Genomic DNA, 21,158 nt, shown 5'->3' on the forward strand with positions numbered 1-21,158 from the left:
ATTCCACATTTTGCCTGTGATTTAAAAATTAAAATATTTAGACTAAAATTTAAATTGGATTATATGTTTTGAGACTGCATAATTACAAATATAACAGAAAATAACAATTGACAGTCTTCATTTTATGATTCATATCACAGAAAGAAAACAAATTAGAACAAAATGTTCTTTAACATCCTGAAACACTTCCAGTCTTGCAGCAGAAAATAATTCCATGTCCTGATAAGAGGTATTATGAATTTAAAAACTTGCCTTTACTTGCAGGCTAACTGGCTAGGTGATGCATTGTTCTACATTGCTGATATACCATTATTCAATACCTATTTTCCATCATCTCAAAATCTTTGAACCTTTTTGACCCACATCCGCATCTGATCAGCTTCATCAGAACCTTCGAATCATTCGTTCGAGCACTAGGATTATACCCTCCAGCCTTCTGATATCTATTATTACTGCTATCTGATCTATAAACTTCTATAGACTTTGAAGTTGGTGCAGAAAACTCCTTTTGCTTCAGCTTTATAGTGCCAAGTCCTTCAGGTTTAGTTTCTTCGATTTCCATTTTCACTCTTCGATTATCTTCTGTCTGTGTTGACACATTATAACCATTTATGCGAGCAGTTTCGGCCTTGTAAACTGTGTGTTCATCAATTGAACTCCATGAATTACTTTTGCTTCTAATGAGTGGAGAATTCGAGTCCTCAGCCTCACTGCTGGAGTTGTTCATCTCTGAGGAGCGTCTGGAGTTAGATGATGATGATATTGAGTCGTTGGATCGAAAGCTTAAAGAAGTTTCCAAGAGTAGTGACCCTTTCAGAACGTAGTCTTGGCCATGACAAGGGTATATAATGTCATCATCTGACAAATCTTGCCATAGGAACGCATTCTTGTAGCTCCTGGATGGAAAAATCAATCAAGATTCCTGAGAAAACTGAGAGAGAAAACACCAAAATGTCATGTTATTGAAAATTGAAGCTTGATAGTCATACCTTTTTGAAGCCCAAGAGTACATGCTTGCCATGCCTTGACCTCGGAGAATTTTTAGTGTATTCATCACATCTGAAAAAGGAAAGAAAAACAAACACTTAATCAACATAATGATATTGCAATCTTGAACTTGTAAAATTCAAGAAAAGAAATTTCTCATACACAAATATATTTATGAGTGTGGTGTCTTCTATATTATGTGTTACCTCTAAGATAGAGTCCTTGAGAAGAAGAGAGAGACACATCAACAAAATGAGGATGTTCAAGCTGTCCATTTCGGGATAGATAGTAGACAACAGCTACCTTCTTCTCAGGTTCAGGCTTTAGTTGAATCTGCATCTTGGCTTTTCCATCATTGGTTTCTTTGTCTTGATATTTCATTGAAGTGAAACCTCCAATCTCTTCTGTAGAATTGGTAGCCATTACAGCAGATAAACAAATCAAGAAAGCTTGAAGGTTGAAGATGCTTTGGAGCTGATTCTCAAGAAAGGCTTTAAATATTTAATCTTTTAAATGTATTTTGAGTACTAGAGATTTAGAAATTTGAGCTTGGAAAGAGAAGTGTGCAATTCCTGTTTTTATAGAGGGAACAGACTGGAGGAAAGCAGGGGAATTGTTGAGCATAAAACGGCATTTGGGTAGAGACAATTGCTAACAAACAAAAAAAAGGAAACTATTGAAGTCATCATCCTCTATAAGTTTGATCATTAGATAAAGTTTCCAAATAATCCTGATTCCATAGTATATTGTTTAGTGTTTGGAATTTTGACTATGATTAGTATTAAGGCTCTCTTCTTCTTATATGCACAAAACAAAGAAATTTGGAAATTCAAGTAAAAATTCTTAAGAAATGGGCTGAAATTTCTTGTTGCTTTGAGGTTTTGTGAATGACAAGACAAATAAGTATATTTAGAGCAAATTCCTGAGTTAATGCTAACATGTTTCTGCTCATAAGTTTAGGGTCAAATGCTGACATGGCTCCAAGCATATTGTTCTTAAACTATTAGCTCACGGACCAAAGTGAACTCAAGTCAAAGTCACCTCCATGAGACCATAAAACCCAAATCAGGGAGATGTATTTGGCATTTATCTAATGTTCAAACTTTCTATTTGCGAATCAAAAGTGACAAACTCACAAGCTCCAAGCAGGAGCTATAATCCATGAGGAATAAGGGTAGGTATCATTATCATATATCATATGCTTTCGTATTCATGTCTCCTCTTAATCCATGCAGTGATTCTCTACCTCACATTCTATTTTTTGTATCTATTCTTCACCTTGTGTAACTGGCAAGTCTTCATGCATTCTTGTTTTCTCAGAAGAGGATGCTGCAAATCAACATTTCTACTGGAGCTGAATTAAGTCATAGCCTGTCAAAGAATAGTAAATATAAGAATGTTGAAACAATTTTATATTTCAGTGCTAGATTCTTGACTCAATCTGATATGTGTACAAATGCATGGAAACATACAGTTAGGAATTCAAGAATGGAGCAAGAATTGATAAGCAAGGACATGTGAAACTGAGGAATATAGTTCTCACCTTGATTAATGCAAAGGCAGACACATTTTTTCAGAATCCACACAAGAAACCTTGTGGTGCACACCTCTCCTACAGCATTATAAAATTGCCAAAAGAAAAGAATTCCCCCAGTGTCTGGACCAGATCAGATTTAAATCCTGGTGCTTTAGTCAATAGATTGGGTTCAGAATTCTCTAGTCTTCATCTGCATATCTTTTAGCTGCAGTTTTCTGGGATGACATAAGCTCGGGAAATAAACAACAATGTTGGTACTCCGCAGCAAATTTATATATAAATTAAAAGGATCACGTTTTTACAACTGTGTATTTAACTCAACTGTTTAACAAATAAAAACTAAAGAATTCAAAATTTTAAAATCAACTGCCTATAACTCATCCAAATCCAATGAATAGTGATATGGATTGCCATGACAAATCTGACAAAGCACAATGACTAGTACATAAATGCTCAACTTGCATTAGAATTCGTTTCAATAATTTTCTTGTTTGGGCAAGCTGTAGAAATATGACCTTTCTGATTACATTCATAGCAGGTCCTCCTCCTCATCTTACCGCTGCTTGCAGCCAACCCATCATTATCAGCTTCATTACTTGTATCTTTGGGTGCAGCACTACTTGCATTTGTATTCTTATCAGCTTCATTTGCTATGACTGTGTCTGTGGCTGCAGCACTTGCAAGTACTTTTGGGCAGGCTGTAGAAACATGACCTTTCTGATGACATTCATAGCAGGTCCTCCTCCTCATCTTACCACTGATCGTGCTCAGCTCACCATTATCAGCTTCATTACCTGTGGCTTTGGATGCAGCAATACTTGCATTTGTATTGTTATCAGCTTCATTTGCTGTGACTGTGTCTGTGGCTGCAGCACTTGCAAGTACTTTTGGGCAGGCTGTAGAAACATGACCTTTCTGATGACACTCATAGCAGGTCCTCCTCCTCATCTTACCACTGACCGTGCTCAACTCACCATTATCAGCTTCATTACCTGTGGCTGTGGGAGCGGCAGTTGCATGTACTTTTGCTCCTTTCATAGGAACAGCACAGCTTATCTTGATGGCTCGTCCACATACAATCTGCTGATCCAACTTTAATGCCATCAACAATGAGAGATTGTCCGAAAATTCCACATGGCCATACCCACGGAATTCTCCTGTTTCCTTGTCTGTACCCCAACGTACAGATGATATCTTGCAACCTGAGAAAAATTTCCTCAGGTCTTCCTCAGTTATATCCCATGACAGATTTCCGACATAGATTCTGTTGTACCCCTCAACAATTTTTGGGGCAAAATCAGACACTTTTTTGGCTTGAAAGGTGCGGGTTGTCTTGTATGGTTGAATTTTAAGAAAAAATCCACCCCTGAATGTGTTAAAAGCTTCATAAGGATGATGTGGGATAAGGAACTAACTTATTTTTAGGTGGGTAAAAAACACACATTCAAAAGTTACTCACATGTCAGATCCATCAAGAGCCAAGGCCCGCTTAGCTGCAGCTTCAGTCTGTAAGAATGATTTTAGTAGAATCAATACAAACTGACGAACTCAACCACTAAGTTATTAAATTATTTAAAACTTTGAAGCTCTATTTCAGTTTTAGAAAAATCAAAATCTAGAATATAAGATGTAATTTATTAGATCAATCTCATGCCCATTATAGATTAACAGACTGTAACTTATAGCAAACCTGATGCTGGTTTAGAAGATGAAGCGAGTTAGTCTCTATGTCACTGGATTAATCTAATAACAGTTTTCAACTCTACAGAGGTGATCCACAGTGGTAGATCTTAATATTTTTTGGCAGGTATGGAGTAAGTCCTCCAGAATTTCCAATTCAAATGCAGAGCCACATCAACATATTTTCTGCATAAGATAAAGGTAAGAGGTCTAAGCAGAAAAACACCATGCATTCAGGTCAACTGGCTGCCTTGCCAGTTTCTTAATTTGTTTAATGGCCATTTCAAGCACAGAAACAGAATTAGAAAATCAGGACAGCCCACATGCAGTCTCTATGATAAGCATCTGAATGCTCGTATTCAACCAATTGTCTAAAGCTCTCGAGTCCCAGGGCTCTTTATCTACTCCTCCAAATATCATAAGATACACGCCTTTAGTGATCATTTTTTCCTGTTATGAACTACTTTATGGAATGCAAACGAAAGATTCCATCAAAATAGCCAGACAGGAAAGATGTTCTAACTTCATTTATATAAGAGAAGGGTAGAAGAAAAAAGTAATGAAACTAGTGGAAAAGCTCAGTGCAAGAGCATTCCACTTGCTGAAAAATCATTTCGTTTTTCACCTCACATCATCTCCTTTCAGGTGAAAATGCTTAATGCGATAGAGAGCAAACGGGAAAAACAGATGAAAATGTGCATTTGAGAAATGCTATAAAACCGTTTTATATCCTTATGATAGTTCTCTAAAAACACTTTCTTCAAGACAGTTGGCGCCAGTTAAAAACCCTCATGTGATATAATAAAGAAGATAATTTGTTGGGAGAAATTCGGTATTAGAAATTTATCTTAAGGCTTATTTAAAAGATACAGGGCAACAAACAACCTTCAAACTGCAAGTTCAAAAGGATTGATAGACAGGGAATATGTTCAATCCAGTTCCTGTAGATCCTGAGAAAAGCCTCCGTGTGTGTGAGAGAGAGATTATTTTTCCTCATTTTGAATTCAGATTCTTCATAGGACCTCACAAGTTTCTGTCACTTCTTTAAAAGCAAAATTCCTGTAATATTGGTACAGGTTTTGGTTGGCCAGAAAATTTTTCTGGTCTGCAGCAACTACCCAATCTTATTTAAAATTAAAAGACTTTTATGTTGCACATTTTCATATTCATTAGTCAACAGTAGATTATGAGAGAGAAAAACCTTTACCAATAACATTGTTAAATGTTGAGATTTCTGTCCAATTTAAGTTACTTTTGCAGCATAGTTAAGAGAATTAACCTATTGCGAGAACGATTTAAATTTAAAAGGCTACAATTACCTTAAAACCAATTATGGCAATTCCTCTGAACTTCCCACTGTCAGGAAACGTCATACAATCAACTTCAGTTATAGTGCCACAGCCCTCAAAGTAACTTCGAATATCTTCCTCAGTCGAGTAGTAGGGAATGCCTCCAACATAAACTTTTGTAGCAGAATCCTCACTGATTTGACTGCAAAGAAACATATTCAAATCAAAATTAAAAAAAAGATAAATGCAAAGGATAATAGCAAAGCAACTAATCAAGAAATACACTTTGATTAACATCCAAATGAAAATAAGAAGCATTTAGAAAAAAAATGACAGTGACATAAACTAAACAAATCTCCAATCTCCAATAATTAATAATACTTTCATCAAATGGGTAGCATCAAAATCCAAATCAAAGATCAGATGTATATGCTCTGGAAAGGAAAGTTACCTTTCACTGATAATATTTGTTTCTTCTGCAACCTCTTTTGCCTCATCACCTACTTTCACCTCCGCATTCTTAGCCTTCTTTTTCCTGTTCTTGTTCTTTTTCTTCTTGTTCTTTGTCTTCTTCACTAACCCATTATCACCATCACCCATTAAAACCTTTTCTTTACTTTCTCCCTCCTCTCTCTTTCTCTTCTTCTTTTTCTTTTCTTCATTGTTTTCAACGTTATGACCCTCACCTACTAAACCCTTTTCATTACTGTCTTCAGTTACCTTATTTTCTTGATCATTGTCTCTTATACGCTTTTGGGCATTATCTAATCCTTGCAAAGCTTGCTTCTTTCTTCCTTTTTCCCTCTTTGACAATTTTGAACTCTGTTTTGCTGCTTCCAGAAGCTCTTGAAGCCTAGGATATCCTTCTTGATTTGTTGTTAATCCCTTTCCGTTAGACACAGTTTCCACTAAACATTCGGCCCTTGCTTCTCTTATCTTTTGCTTTAGCTTCTTGTTTGATAATACCATTGTTTCTCTGTTTGCAAAAACCCTAACTTTTGAGGGTTTTTGAACATTTCTTTAGTTGTCCTCATTATTTTTTTAAATAAACAAATAATTTATGAAGTACTCCAAACGTCGTCGTTTTAGGGACGGATAAAAACCAGAAGCATTACAAGTTAGGCGGATAACATTCCCTCTCTGCCAAAAAAATGGCAACGTGTGCTTCTCTTTTCAGCAATACCCAGATAAAAGGTACCATTCAATTCTGTGCTTTAATTTCAATGTTTCCAGTAGAAAAATCCAATCTTTTTTATCAAGTCTATTTTGATTGCTGTTCTTCGCTTCATTCTGATAGATAAATTGCTGAATTTCTGACTCTTTTGTTCCTTCTGTAGGGTGGAGGCCTTTAGTGCACAAGAAACAAAAATTCAACTTTTCTGTAAGTACCCGTTAACTTGTTTAATCTTGATGGCTGTGGGATAATGGATAGTTTAGAAAGAACATAAGATAAAAAAAAAAGGGTTATATTTGTAATTACTGATGCTTTTAGCATTTGAGAATGGATCAATGTTGGATTAGCAATACGTTCTATGAAAAAATTCATTACGAGGTGATTAAGGATATTCTAAAGTGATGTTGCCTTGACATAAGGTTTTCTGTATAGATTAATAAGCAGCCATGTGAACAAGATTTGGATTTTTTTTTTTTCTTTCTTTTTGGTTTGTTGCGCTTAATCTACACTGATTACGTTGTTGGGCTAGTGTCAAACTCATCCTAGACTTTGTATCTCCTGTCCTTTAGCCTTCTTACAAGCTCACTATGTTCTTGTCCGTGGGATATGAGCTATCAAAACTACACTCAACTGCAAAAGGATGTAACCTTCGCATCAATCTGATGAATTCTCTGGCCTCTGTTTCAATCGCATCAATCTGATGAATTCTCTGGCCTCTGTTTCAATGTATCTGAAATCATGTTTATGGTATATAACCATAGCAATGTGTGTCTGATTGATGTGAAATAGCTAGGATTTGATGTTAAGTGTTTGAAAGAAGAATCAAATTTAAATATCAATCTGACTTTGAGAATTGTTATACATACAACTTTGGTGTCTTGTTTTTTATAGACCAACGTGTATTTTGCTGAATTTATACCTTTTCTAGCTTTCTCTGGACTTCTTTGATGTAATATAATCTTAGTTGGTTTCTTATTACTAGTTCCTTAGCATATGCTACTCCATAACATCTGTAAGAGTAAGAAGAAAATAAATTGCAGACCATGTCAAAGACAATGCTTGAGGTTTACATACTTGGACTCATTGTTTTATAATTGGCAGGAACAGTTCAACTGTCTAATAAGAAGAAATCCAAGTGATGATTATCATGTCTTGCAGTCTAGCATTCGTTGTTCTGCAGTAAACACTGAACTGTTGCCCACATATGCAACCATTTCAGAGCGCCCATTAAACAGTTTTGAGGACGTCCAGAACATCAATCTCAATGTAGTAAAAACATCTGAAGCTACCTCAAAGTTCATTCAGAGTTCAGTAGTGGCAGATTTAGACCCTGCCACAGCAAAGCTAGCAATTGGGTTTTTGGGGCCATTTCTCTCAGCATTTGGTTTTCTATTCATTTTGAGAATAGTAATGTCTTGGTACCCTAAGCTTCCTGTTGGAAAATTTCCATATGTAATAGCTTATGCTCCCACAGAACCGATTCTCGTTCCAACTCGAAAGGTGATTCCACCAGTCGGAGGAGTGGATGTGACTCCTGTAGTCTGGTTTGGATTGATTAGTTTCCTAAATGAAATACTGCTTGGACCTCAAGGGCTTTTAGTCCTTCTTTCTCAACAGGTTAACTAGTGTGCTTATTGCATGAGGAGGCAGGATATGAATTGGTCATCTTTTTTGTATAATGTGATGAGACTTGCATGGTTGTAACTATGTGACGAATTTTTTTTCGATTTATTTAACCATGAGATATTAATGGTTCTTATATATACATATATTTTTAAAAATATATAAAGTGTAAATCTGTTTGTATTATATACATTTTATTTACAGCACATGTTTGGATCAATTATAATTTTAATTTGAGATTATTCTTATAAAAATTTTAATTATCACTTCAGTTGATTATTACTAAAAATTGAAAGAAAAAAGTAATATCAAGCATTTATTAGTATTTTAATATAATATAAGTATTTATTCTATATTTTTAATTAAATTAGGTCAATCTTATCTAAATATCAAATACATAATCATGTTCGAACTGTGGATGTATGAATTCATTTTATAAAAATAAATTTAATTTAAATTTATTTTATTTTAGATAATTTATAACATTAAAAATGTTAATATTTATTTTAAATTTGGTAATTGATTTATTTCTAGAAAACTTTTTAGAAATATCATAAAATTAATAAAAAAAATATTATTTTTACTGTGTGAATCTTTTTCAACAAATACTATTTTCTAATTTTTTTCAAATTTATGGTGTGATTATTTTTTAGTTATTTTTTAATTATTTTTTAAGTTGTTTTACCCGAAAACGAAATAAATGACTAGAATTTTACACAATTTATGCATTCATTATTACACGTTTGAATATGCAGTCTAGGGATATACTTATGAAACCAAGAAAAGTTAATTATTAATTTAAGCTCAATTAGTCATTTACATGGGCATTGCATTACCATTGTTATTATTTTAATTATAAAATTAAATTTATAAATAAAATTTAATAAAATATTTAATATTTAATATTATTTATAATACTTTAAAAATAATAAAATATTAAATATTTTTCTTAATTTATTAATACTTTAAGAGTGCAATAATATAAATTATCTTAAAATATTTATTAATTGATTTTAGTGTTATATAAATTAATACTATCAGTATAACTAATATTACTATTTTTTAGAATTAGAAGTAATTATATAATAAAAAATTAATTTATTAGTAAAAATAATATTAAGAATATCATCTCAAATGTTATTTTCTAAAATTAGACTCATTATAAAAACAAATTATTTTTGCTATCAAAAAGTTTTGCCAAAATGTTGTAACTTCAAGTTTTATTACAAAAATAAGGTATAGTTTATGTTAGGTAACCTTTTTTTCTAAAATAGTATACATTATTATTGAAAATTAAATGTATTGATGTATATTAGTGAATTAGAACAGTATTTATAAAGAAAGATACAAGAAAATATAACTAAGGATAAGACATACATTTAAAGTTAAACAATAACAACCCAGATAACATATTATCCTCTACACTCTACCGCAAGCCTGTGCCAGAGACACATTGAAATGATGTTTCTTAGCATCCCAAGAAATTAAATTTGAGCCCAGAAAAGTTTCATCGCTAACAGCAAAACAATGTATTTGTAAATTTCGAGAATGTACCAAACCATAATTCATTGTGTCTTTTTACCACCTATCAATGAACATTGCAGAGTCTGTTGACAGAAAAAGCAGTATCAGGTGTTGATGATAGTGTAACATATTGCAGTGCTCGAACTGTCTGTCTATAGACATCACCATCATCAAGAAGCGTACCCATTGTTTTAGATAAAGAGACATAGCGGCAGAAGTGGGGCATGGCGGACTCCATTTTGGTTCGATCAAGCAGATCCCAACTGTATTTGCTTTGAGATAATAACAAACCATCAGCTGTTTTAATAACCTCCACCCCAGAAAAGAAATGCAAAAATGGGCCTAGATCTCGAACAGGCAAAATCAAGCTTTAAACCGATTGCCATCTATGCTAATGATATAGTAAAAACCTAAGAGACTAGTGATTATACTGGTAATTAAAGAATACAAGTGGGATGAGGTGCTAGATTCCTTAAGCAACGTTCAGGGTTCAAATTCTAGCATTAAAACCTTTAAGCAATGTCGAGGGTTCAACTCCTAGCGTTGTGAATGGAGTAAGCTGGGTTAGGAGGATCACTCCTAATAGTCTCTGCAGTACCGGATTCGGGTTAGTTAGCCCGTGGGCTGGATAACAAATGAGAGATAAAAAAAAAAAAAAACAGTTGGTGAATTTAATTAAAAAAAATGGTACAAGAATTAAATAGATGCCTCATGAACAAATTGATGGACTAATTAATTACTAATGAACAAAACTCTGTTTTTTTTATACTAAAAAGGAGATACCCAATAAAAAGGAGTCAGTAGGTCGTGAATTATACAATAGAGCCGGCTCAACACGCTTTGTAACCCTAGGTAATTTTTAATTTCTAGTCTTATTAATATAAATATATTTTAAAAAAAAATTAAATTTTTTTCTTATATTTTGAGATGTGAAATTATTAATTAAAGTTTTATTTTCAAGTGTAGAAAGTAAATATTTTTCAATTGATAATATATCTAAATTATTCAATCTTTTTGTGACACGGTTGAACACAAATAAAGTTTATTAATTTCAATTTTAAAAATTCATTTTCGCTCAAGCTACCATAACGAGATTGTTAATAGTAATCTATAAGTTATTCATGTAAAGAAAAAAATTATTTTTTTTATAAAATCTAATATTCTAATTGGTATTTTTATTTCCTATTTATAATTTCATAAATTTTAATTCTGAAAATAAATATAAATCACCAATATCATAATGTTTTAAAAAAATTTCTAAATTTAAATAACTTTTTTTTTTTCAAATTACCATCATTAAAAGTAATTTTAACTTAGATATATAATATATTTAATGCTTGCTTTTTCAGTTTAAAATATTTTAACAAGTTACTAAGTTGATAATTAAATTAAATTAAATTTATTTTTTAATAAAATCAAAAAAATTATAAATTAATACTTATATAATATATATATACTAAAAAATTGAGACTCTTAGTTTCTTATTTTCTTGGACCCTAGATATAGGTCTTAGTAGTTTATGTCTTGAGCCACATTGTTTATACTTGCTATAAGTATGAAAACTCACCTAATATGAAAGAGAATTTTTGAACATAAAATCTCGCTCTTGCGACTTGAAGTAAAACTTATGAAGTGTACAAAACTCAGTTTTCAACGAGCAATTTCAAATGGTATTTGCTTGCATACTTATCTAACAAGTTTGTCAAATGTCACCCACTTGTATTCTTAGCCTAATTAGTATAATTCTTACAAAGTCTAAACAATGGCTTGAGGACAAAAAACGAACAAATTAGCACATCTTAAGCTCCTTTTACGTATCATGAGATTATGACCCTTTAACAACATTGTAACCTATATCCAGTACTGTGTGAATCTCTTGACAAAAAACAAAACTTATGGATGATCAACATACATATATAATGACCTTTAAGATCGTAAAATCCTGGCATGATCAGAGTTGAAGCATCCAAACCCACTAGAGAAGAGTCGTATTTAGAGTAAGAATTCATGTACCTTTTGCTTTAATTCTGTTTACGCTATTTCTAATGCAAATAAATTATTAGACTAATCTGATTTTCTTTTTCTCTTTTTTTTTTTTAAATTTTTGAACAGAAAATAATTTATTCAAATCTCGTGTATTCAGACACTTTTAAGCTTGCTACCAACAAGAAATATGGATGACAGGATTAGTAGTATGCCTGATGAGATCATTTTCCACATCATTTGTTCACTTCCTTTTGAGTCTGCAATACAAACAATTTTCCTTTCAAAGAGATGGAGATTTCTATGGGATACATCTCTGGTGCAACATGGCACGGAAGAGGATGTGGCTAGTGCAATCTGTAGTTTTCTTGAAAATTTTAATGAGCGAGATCCATTAACAAATACCAGGAAATTTCGGTTCCATTTTGTCCATGGCAATGTGCTTTTAGCTATCATTGCACCTAACAATAAACTCTTTCTTGATTTCTCTGACGAGAAACAAGAATTTCACAGGCAGTTTAAGTTGCAATTAGAGTTCAATAATCCCCAAAACCTTGTCAGCCAGCCATCTCCCTCTACTTTCTTTGTCAAAAATCTTCATTTAACATCAGTTAGCTTTCTTACAAGTGAAGCAGTTTCTTCCATACTAACGAAATTTCAGTTTCTTGAAACCTTGAAAATCACTTGCTGCAACTGTTTACAGTCTTTAAGTATAGGTTCTGACACAAAGCTTTTAAGCTTGACAATCTTCGATTGTCTACCGTTAGAGTTTCTCCATATCAGATCCTTTAAACTTCGAACTTTCCGATATCGTGGATCACTACCTTCCTTTTTGCCTGAATATCACTATAACTTGGTTGATGCTTTTCTTGATTTCAGACAAGGTCCTAGAACTTGTAGCATCATGACTAATCATGATCTTGACTTGGTTCTTTTAACTATAAAGAATGTAAAAATACTGACTCTATGCAAATGGACATTTGAGGTATGCAGTAATATTGATAAAAGGAGAATGATTGTTATTCTTACTGACTTTGTTATTGTTATATAGTTAATTGTATATATTAATCTTCAAATCTTCTTGGTGCAGGCATTGATCTGCCCTGTGCTGTCTACATTTCTTGCAGAATTTCAGTTCTATAATCTAAAAGAGCTGTGGTGGATTGATAATTCAGATCAAGAATATGATTGTGATGCCTTAATCTCTTTCCTAAAACTATGTCCCTCACTGGAGCAACTCTTTGTCACAGTAAGTTTTCTTTGAGTAATAGAAAGAGATGGAGAATTAATCAAGCTCATGCTTTCTTTGTTTCTGATGCAATTCACATTTTCTTGGTTTCTCGTTCCTTTCTTCCCTTTTCTTGTGGTGTTCAAAATAAGCTAATTAACTATTAATTTTACACCAACCCTTTTGATTGTGTTAAGGTATGGTACTATGGGTTAACTTTTGAGTATCTGTACTAAATTAACTTTCAAAAATAGTGATCATGTATCATATACTAAATATTTTTTTTCACTTTATTATAATATTTATTAAGAAATTATTAATACTTGAGATCCAATTTAAGTGCAAGAGCGTTTAGTTTTGAAATGAAATTTTTTGGGTTTATATTCTCTTATTCGCACTAAGATGACTCATTGCAAGACTAGCTTATTATGGGGACAAAAAATCCCTACAATTTCTTATGATTTAAATTGTAATGCTGATGAGCAAATATGTTAAAAGTTGTTATTGTGATTCTAATGATAAACACAATTATCTGTAATGAGTTATTACACCAATATGCAGATTGATCCCAAAAGCTACTATATGGAAAGGACTGCAACTTGTTCAATACAAGCTGGTAGGAATACAAAATTGAAACACCTTAAAATGGTTAAATTGGATAGGTTTTCAAATGAGGCAGATGAGATACACTTGGCTAAATGTCTACAACAGATCATCACTAGTGAGCCACTAATCTTTGCATCAAGTAATGGAAGTTGCATGAGAAGACTGATTCATGACCCTCTGCACCAACTAAAGCAGAAGGGTATAGGCAGCTTGGAAGTGGCAGCTGGAGCACCGGGGCATGAAACGAAGTTTTCTTACACATCTGTCGAAGTAAGAGATATGAATCAATTGTGCCCTAAGCATGTTCATATGGACCTGTAAAAGTAGACCCCGCACACACATCTGTATTGATGAAAATTAAACAAAAGAAAAGAAAAACATTGGACATATACTTATCATTCAAAAGAAAATAATAGAATTATTTACTCATTATATGAATAATAATGTATGACTGATTAAATAATTATTTTTAATGAGAAATATGTCATTACTTGGGTCACTTCTATTTCTATTCTCTAGATTTTTAATTATTCATTACATATAATACTATTTATACCAACCACTTTCTTTATACAAAATAACATTAGAAAAAGAATGACATAAAATAACTTATTTCACTAATAATCCAAATATCAAATACTTATTTCTTAGTACAACTCATATAAAAAGAGAGACACGTAAGTTTAATTGATAAATTACAAATAATTCTTAAAGAAAGCTTCATTCTCTTAATTTATAAGGAATTCCGACGAAATTTTACATAAAAAAATGAAATCATAGAAAGGTACAAATGATGATTATATTTTATATTTATTTTTATTGTCACAAAATTTTAAATTGTTATCACTTTTAATTATATTTCAATTCAATTATTTTCGCAAACGAGAGATTGACATATTGCAAAAACATCTAATAAAAAATTAATAAAGAGAAATATAACATGTCAATCTCTTATCGACGAGATAACTAAAATTTAATCAATATCAAAATTAAATAATTTAAATAAGAATAAATTAATAATTAAAATAAAACTAAATATAAAAAATTAATAATTAGTTATATTATTATTCAAGTAGGAGACTATAAGGTGTGTAACAAATTAGAGATCCCTTAAACACTGAAGTCAAAGTCAAAGGTTTTTCAAGTTCAATGCATTACGTGAAGAAAAGACTAATGACAAATTAACAAAGGGATTATCTATTTTACATTGGGTTTGTCTTTTACTCTTTAATTACAAGAAAATTAAAATTAAAATTTGAAGTGGGAAACAAGAAATAAATTAAAGAGCTAAGAAAATTGAGATGTTTTTATTGGTGAATACTTTGCCTTATGGGAATACTTTTGTCTCATCAAACTCATTGTTTGTGAACTTTTATAGACGTCTCCACCTCTTAACATCACCAAGTGAACAAACAAATACAATGTGAATGAATCTCCCTATATTTTGTTCACACCCATCTATTTTTAAAATAATTTCAAAAATTAAATTTATGTCAAATAATTATATATTAAATAAATTATTTTATATATTTAAAGAATTCATTATATTGATTATGAAACTTTAATATCAACATAAATATATTAAATTTTTTATTTTTAATCAGCAAGTGTCCTGAAAATATTAAATATCAATTGTTTTAAAAAAGTATATATTATTACTTATTCATACTTTGAAAGAAAATAATTATTTTTATTACCTTTAATAAATGACAATATAAATTATTTATTAGCCCTAATATTATATATATAGTTTCTAACTTTGAAGTTATTACGATTAAAAAAGTTTCTAACTAATTGAAAGTAATTATTTATATATATATATACTAAATTGGGTTAAATTAGATTAGTTTGGCGAGACAGGAATCCTCATATTGCATCATGGTATATTGATTTTAATAGGTAATATTAATTTTCATGAGTTCTTAAATATTTTTATAATATTTGATTTTATTTCTTTTTGACTATATTAATTCTAATCACATTGTTTTAATTTTTTTAAATATTTTTAATATATGTCAAATAATTAATCAAAAACTATTTTTTTTTTTATCTATTGTATATATATCATAGGATATGTTCATAAGTAAAACCAAATTAATAATCACATGATCATCATTAAGATTTATTATTAAATAATTAAATAACATATAACAATGTTAAAATTTTATATTATCAATCTGGAGACCAAAGCATAAATAGTCTACGAATTATAAAAATTATACTATTAGAAGCTAAATAAATAAATAAAATTATTTATTAAATATTAAACGGAATAAGGCATGAAAAAAATAGTAAAGAAAAGATTGAAATTTAGTATCCAATTTCAAGAATCCAACCTATTCTTCTTTGATAAATCATATGATCTTAAATATTAAAAAAAATAGATAATATGTTGTCATATTATTTGTTAATTAATTTGCATCTCGAGAAGAAAAAAAAAACTTATTTTACATATTCAAAATTTATAGTTACAATTCATCAAAGAATGAACCACTGGCACAATAATAAAATTAAACATTTAATATTTTGCCTTTTTAAATATTTTTATTCTAATCACATTGTTTTTCAAAGTATACTTTTATCATGTTTTAAATATAAGTCAAATAATTAATTAAGACATTTGCTTTTTGTTTTTCTATTTAGATTTGTTACATGAATATTATAATACTTTTTAAAAGTAAAATCAAATCAATAACATATGATTATTACCAAGATTCATTATGAAAAATAAATTAATGACTAGGTTATAAATAGAAAATATATATATAACTCTTGGCACAAAGTATACTTTTATCTACTCGCTCACTCCGCTCCGCTCCAACATCTGTCCTTTAAACTGGTATATGAGTTATATCTAACAGATTGCGAAATAATTAATAGGTGATTTAGTTTGAACTTAACTCTCACTTTTTGATAGTAAAAGGATAACTTTATCAGGATGAGTTGTAATTAAACAGAGCTTTCTGGTTTTGTTCAGGGTTTTGAGCTGTGAGGCTGAATTGTAGCCTTAGGCTGAGTAGTATTTTAGATGCTCAACTATTTGGTTATTGGTCCTCTTATGAGGTTCCTGTTCCTGTGATCTTATATTTACTTGCTAAAAGTGTAATCTCTTCTAAGGAGAACTTCCTGATAGAACAATTGCAAATTTGGACAAAACAGCTTCATTGATTGAACAAGTAATAGACAACTACAGACCACTTTAAACTAGGTGGAAAACAACATCCAACACCCAACACAACCAAACTACAAAGAGCAAAATAAAGAAAACCACCACAAACTTTATTACCCCTCAATCTTTAGAAAAAAAGAAGAAAAGCGGAGGAGAAAAGTTATAATCTTAAAAATCATTGACGGGTAGTGGCTCATGTGCACCATAACCGATGAAAATGTTATCATATACAATGGCAGCAATGGCAGAACCAATCAATGGACCAACCCAGTAGACCCAGTGATTAGTCCATGTCCAGCTTACTACAGCAGGGCCAAAGGAGACTGCTGGGTTCATTGATGCACCATCAAAAGCTCCACCAGCTAAAATGTTGGCACCAACAATGAAGCCAATTGCAATTGGTGCAATGATTCCAATGTTCCCTTTCTTTGGATCTACTGCTGTGGCATACACAGTGTACACTAGGCCAAATGTCATCACTATCTCAAACACAACTGCATTCCATGAAGATACCCCTGATGATAAGGCAAATGCTGATGTTTCCTGTAGTGAACAAACCACAATCAGAATTGGTTAAACTGTCATGAATTACCAACTTTGCATCAAGCCCTTAAAAAGGGACATTTCATATATTTCATCTTCAGTTTGAATAAAAATAAACTTGTTGGTTAGGGAACATGTTTCATTTTTCTAAAGGTGTGAAAAAGAGTGGTCATGCTTCTGTCCCAAATGTAATGAAATTTAGCAGGACAAAATATCTTCAAGTTGTTAAGTAAATTATGGACAAATGGTTTCATACCAATCCACCAGTGGAGAATTTAAGGAGCAAGCAAGCAACAACAGATCCGAGCAACTGAGCAATCCAATACAAAATCCCTCTTAAAAGAGTAATGTGTCCTCCAATAAATGCACCAAAAGTGACAGCAGGATTTACATGGCCACCAGAAATATTTGCACCAACCGAAACAGCCACAAAAAGTGCAAATGCATGAGACAGAGATGCAGCTACTAGGCCTGACGGTGTTGTTGACCCACCATCGGTTAGCTTGTCTGCCAAATAAAAAACATCAAACCACCATTGGTACCCTTCTTAATTTTATGCCAGGATTCTCAAGAACAATTTATATAAACAATATTGATTGGTATAGATACAGGTATATAGTGTGTTAGTACTGGTATCTTACTAAAAGCCATGCCGGATCCTTCACCAGCGAATACGAATATGATCATAGAAAAAAATTCTGCTAATGCCGCCCTGAGAGCATCAGGTTGGCTAGCTTCCCCTGGATTTCCAACTGCAATTCTGCTGATTGGCATTTTTGGTAGAATTTGAGCTTCTTCAGATGTCGTTGCTGCCCAGAAGCTTTTCTTGCTTTTTCTGTTATTTGTATAGCTCAGTGAGGAGTGAGTCTAGTTCCCTCCTTTATATATATATCAGAAATAACGGCTGAGGAACCGGTATAATCGGTACCCTGGAAATAGAATTGAGCAATTAAGTCACATGTCGGTGACTTTACAGCTTGTGAAAGGGATTTCTAGCTATCAAATGGCGACACGTGTGTGGTGGAGATTGAACTCAGCCTCGGCTTAATCGGCAAGAACGAGGAGATGATTTAGTACATTGCCGACCAAAGAAAGGAGGGGCGGGTCCCCCTTGTATTTACGTGACGTGGCGGTCTATTATGCGAGATGGGCGGCGAGTTTCTTTGGTTGAGAAATGGACCGACGCTTGAATGAGTTTTGAATAATGAATATTCAAACTATATAAAAAGAAGAAAAAAAATGTGTTTCATTATTTGTAGGGTTTGCGGTGGGGCCACTAAAGGGAAGCTTTTGGGTAGGCTCTTGTGGGGCCCATTTATGATGGACCTATTTAATCACGTGGACGGTTACCTAGTGGACTATCATAAAATTATGATGATCTTGTGGTGGAAAACATGCCTATCATTGATTTGTGTCTTTTATGATAACAACATCAATAACACATAAACAAAAATAATTAATGATTTAATCTACCAAATATAAAAATAAACATTTATCTAAAAATAAAATTGACTAAAAGAATATAATAATTTTCATATTTATTAATGAGTTCCTAACATATAAATATATAGTTTATAGTTTGTTGCACTTAAATATTTAAACTGCAAAGGATTAGTTAATAAGCTAATAAATTCAGTAAAAAATTATTATTATTACTTAAATAGTTTAATGGGTTCATGTCTCTCAATTATAAGTAGATGGAATATTAAATTTTATCATATTTTTTTCGTCTGCAATTAAAAAAGAAAAACAAAAATATTTAATAAATTTTAATTATTATAAATAAATTAAAATTACCTTATATAATTTATTACACATATTTCAACATAATAATAAATTTAAAAAAAAATTAATATATATTAAATATATAAAATTGAGATTCTTTTTTTTTTTTTTTAAATTATACGAGAAGTAGTTTCATAAATACTTGGTGATCTTATAAAATGATTTTGAGCAGAGTTCTTGGATCTCACAAGGAGGGAAAAAAGAAAAGGGATGTTGGACCTTTTTGACACGGCAATATGCTAATTATTGCAAGAAGAAGCCAAAAATAATAAAGATGTTAAAGGGGAGACACTATAATTTGTTTACTTATCAAAAAATTGTGTCAGTTTTTTTTTAAATGTAAATAAAAAATAAAAAATAAAATTTTGTGCTTATTTTTAATAAAAATAAAAAATAGACTTTTTATATTTTTAAAATTTTATCCATAAAAATATTATGCACTAAATTACAAGTAAGCAATTGAATTAGGTGAAGATTAAGTGGTACATCCATCATCTTAAACTATACATATCAAACTAAATTACTAGTAACCAATTGAATTAGGTGAATTTTAGTGAAATTTTACTATTTTTATAATGAAAAATAAATAAAAGAATTATCATATTATTATTTTTTTCTATCTAGTTTATGCCTTTTAAAGTTTTAATAAAACCAGAAAAATTAGTTTATTGTCGCACTCAAATTATATTTCTTAATTTATTAACTCTATATTTAAAATTTGTGATTGGCTCTAAGAAAAATGATCCTTAAATTCAGTTTTTTTAAGAAAATAATTTGAATTTCTGAATTTCTTCTTGTATGTATTTGGATTTTTTTTTTTATTCTTTTTAAATATAGAGATTTAAATTTTGAAGTAATACCTCGAGGGCGACAGAGATATCATTTTTCCGAGAGAGGGATTGTGGTCATCAAATGAACAAAAACATTAACTGCAAATAAGCTCTCATTTTCAAGCGATCACTTGTGGCAAATTTGTTGTCTTTTCTCTTGATTGAGTTTATAATGTGATAAATTATGTGTAATTTTTTTTTTAAAATATCTCAAAATTAATAAAAAAATATTATTTTTATTATCTAATTTTTTAAAGTACTATTTTTAAAATTTACAGTAGGATTATTTTTTTATTGTTTTATCTAAAAACAACTAAAATTGTAATTTTTAAAAAAATAAAAAAAATTGTATTTTTAATATTTTAAAACAGTAAAAATTAGAAAAATTAAAAACACTGTAAATCTAATAAAAATTAAAAACAAGTATTTTTTATATTTTTTCTAAATTAAATCCAAGGGAAAGTATTCAAATTAATTTTCTTTTAAAGCAGGCAAAGGGCAACATCTTTTTCTTATTATTGGACCGACCTCTTATTGTAGTACATAGAGACTCTGATTCTGTTGCATCATCTCATAACTTCCTACCGACAAAAGCCCAATTAGCTTCGGCAATTTTTGTTGGGCTATGGAAATAAGAACAAACAAAAACTCATTTCACATTCCTGTAAAATTCAGAGGGAATGGTGTTCATAGTATGCTTTATTCTTATTATTATTATTATTATTTGTATTTTTATTTATTGGGTTCAATCAATTTGAAGTGGATGCTTGATTAATAGTGAAATTATAGGATTTCTCTTTTTGTTTTCATTATTATTCCTATAATATATGATATGTGAAGACTTGAATTCTAAAGTCTTAATTATCTACATAAGTTAACACTATCAGTTAAATTTATGAAATTAATTGTATATAAATAAAATTCTGTTAAAATAAATAAGAATTTCCAAAATTAATATATCTTCATAAAATCAATAAATTCTTTTTAGTTTTATCATTTTATTTTAAAATAAGTAAATACTATGTGGTTTTACCAATTTATGATTTTAAATATGTTTCTTTTTTAAATATATATAGTTACAAATTGTGATAAAAGAAAGTATTTTATTGTTAAAAGATTTTGATACACAATAATTTAACTATCTTTATTTCGATTAGTTATTATTATTATGTTGCTCATGTTTGGCAAGGTAGTTTAGAG

General features: G+C 30.7%; 5 protein-coding genes across 7 annotated transcripts; 2 read left to right on the plus strand and 3 right to left on the minus strand.

Annotated features, from left to right (window-relative positions):
- Positions 1 to 96: 96 nt before the first annotated feature.
- Positions 97 to 2,671, minus strand: LOC8275928 (protein SOSEKI 5). Its single transcript, XM_002531936.4, has 5 exons — positions 2,531 to 2,671; positions 2,266 to 2,358; positions 1,194 to 1,391; positions 990 to 1,059; positions 97 to 896 (listed from the first exon to the last, which is right to left on the minus strand). The coding sequence occupies exons 2-5, from the start codon at positions 2,291 to 2,293 to the stop codon at positions 314 to 316; spliced, it is 879 nt and encodes a 292-aa protein (XP_002531982.2). The 5' UTR covers positions 2,294 to 2,358; positions 2,531 to 2,671; the 3' UTR covers positions 97 to 313.
- Positions 2,672 to 2,779: 108 nt separating this feature from the next.
- LOC8275927 (phragmoplastin interacting protein 1) lies at positions 2,780 to 6,462 on the minus strand. The gene is made up of 4 exons (XM_015727095.2): positions 5,945 to 6,462; positions 5,524 to 5,695; positions 3,984 to 4,030; positions 2,780 to 3,890 (listed from the first exon to the last, which is right to left on the minus strand). The coding sequence occupies exons 1-4, from the start codon at positions 6,460 to 6,462 to the stop codon at positions 2,978 to 2,980; spliced, it is 1,650 nt and encodes a 549-aa protein (XP_015582581.2). The 3' UTR covers positions 2,780 to 2,977.
- An 84-nt stretch (positions 6,463 to 6,546) lies between these two features.
- Positions 6,547 to 8,450, plus strand: LOC8275926 (protein COFACTOR ASSEMBLY OF COMPLEX C SUBUNIT B CCB3, chloroplastic). 2 transcript variants are annotated; one of them, XM_015727098.2, is made up of 3 exons: positions 6,547 to 6,687; positions 6,831 to 6,874; positions 7,775 to 8,450. In XM_015727098.2, the coding sequence occupies exons 1-3, from the start codon at positions 6,645 to 6,647 to the stop codon at positions 8,291 to 8,293; spliced, it is 606 nt and encodes a 201-aa protein (XP_015582584.1). In that variant the 5' UTR covers positions 6,547 to 6,644; the 3' UTR covers positions 8,294 to 8,450. The 2 variants fall into 2 exon arrangements, with proteins under 2 accessions (XP_015582584.1, XP_002531980.1); XM_002531934.3 differs by having other exon boundaries at positions 6,584 to 6,687; positions 7,769 to 8,450.
- A 3,095-nt stretch (positions 8,451 to 11,545) lies between these two features.
- LOC8275925 (F-box protein At2g39490) lies at positions 11,546 to 14,136 on the plus strand. Of its 2 annotated transcripts, XM_002531933.4 has the most exons (4): positions 11,546 to 11,811; positions 11,927 to 12,782; positions 12,888 to 13,046; positions 13,587 to 14,136. In XM_002531933.4, exons 2-4 carry the CDS (start codon positions 11,988 to 11,990, stop codon positions 13,950 to 13,952), a joined length of 1,320 nt encoding a protein of 439 aa, XP_002531979.2. In that variant the 5' UTR covers positions 11,546 to 11,811; positions 11,927 to 11,987; the 3' UTR covers positions 13,953 to 14,136. The 2 variants fall into 2 exon arrangements, with proteins under 2 accessions (XP_002531979.2, XP_048232151.1); XM_048376194.1 differs by lacking the exon at positions 11,546 to 11,811 and having other exon boundaries at positions 11,819 to 12,782.
- Positions 14,137 to 16,776: 2,640 nt separating this feature from the next.
- LOC8275924 (aquaporin TIP1-3) lies at positions 16,777 to 18,216 on the minus strand. The gene is made up of 3 exons (XM_002531932.4): positions 17,985 to 18,216; positions 17,600 to 17,850; positions 16,777 to 17,343 (listed from the first exon to the last, which is right to left on the minus strand). Exons 1-3 carry the CDS (start codon positions 18,115 to 18,117, stop codon positions 16,969 to 16,971), a joined length of 759 nt encoding a protein of 252 aa, XP_002531978.1. The 5' UTR covers positions 18,118 to 18,216; the 3' UTR covers positions 16,777 to 16,968.
- Positions 18,217 to 21,158: the final 2,942 nt, after the last annotated feature.

This window comes from Ricinus communis, chromosome 6, assembly GCF_019578655.1.
Source record: "Ricinus communis isolate WT05 ecotype wild-type chromosome 6, ASM1957865v1, whole genome shotgun sequence".
NCBI lineage: Eukaryota > Viridiplantae > Streptophyta > Magnoliopsida > Malpighiales > Euphorbiaceae > Ricinus > Ricinus communis.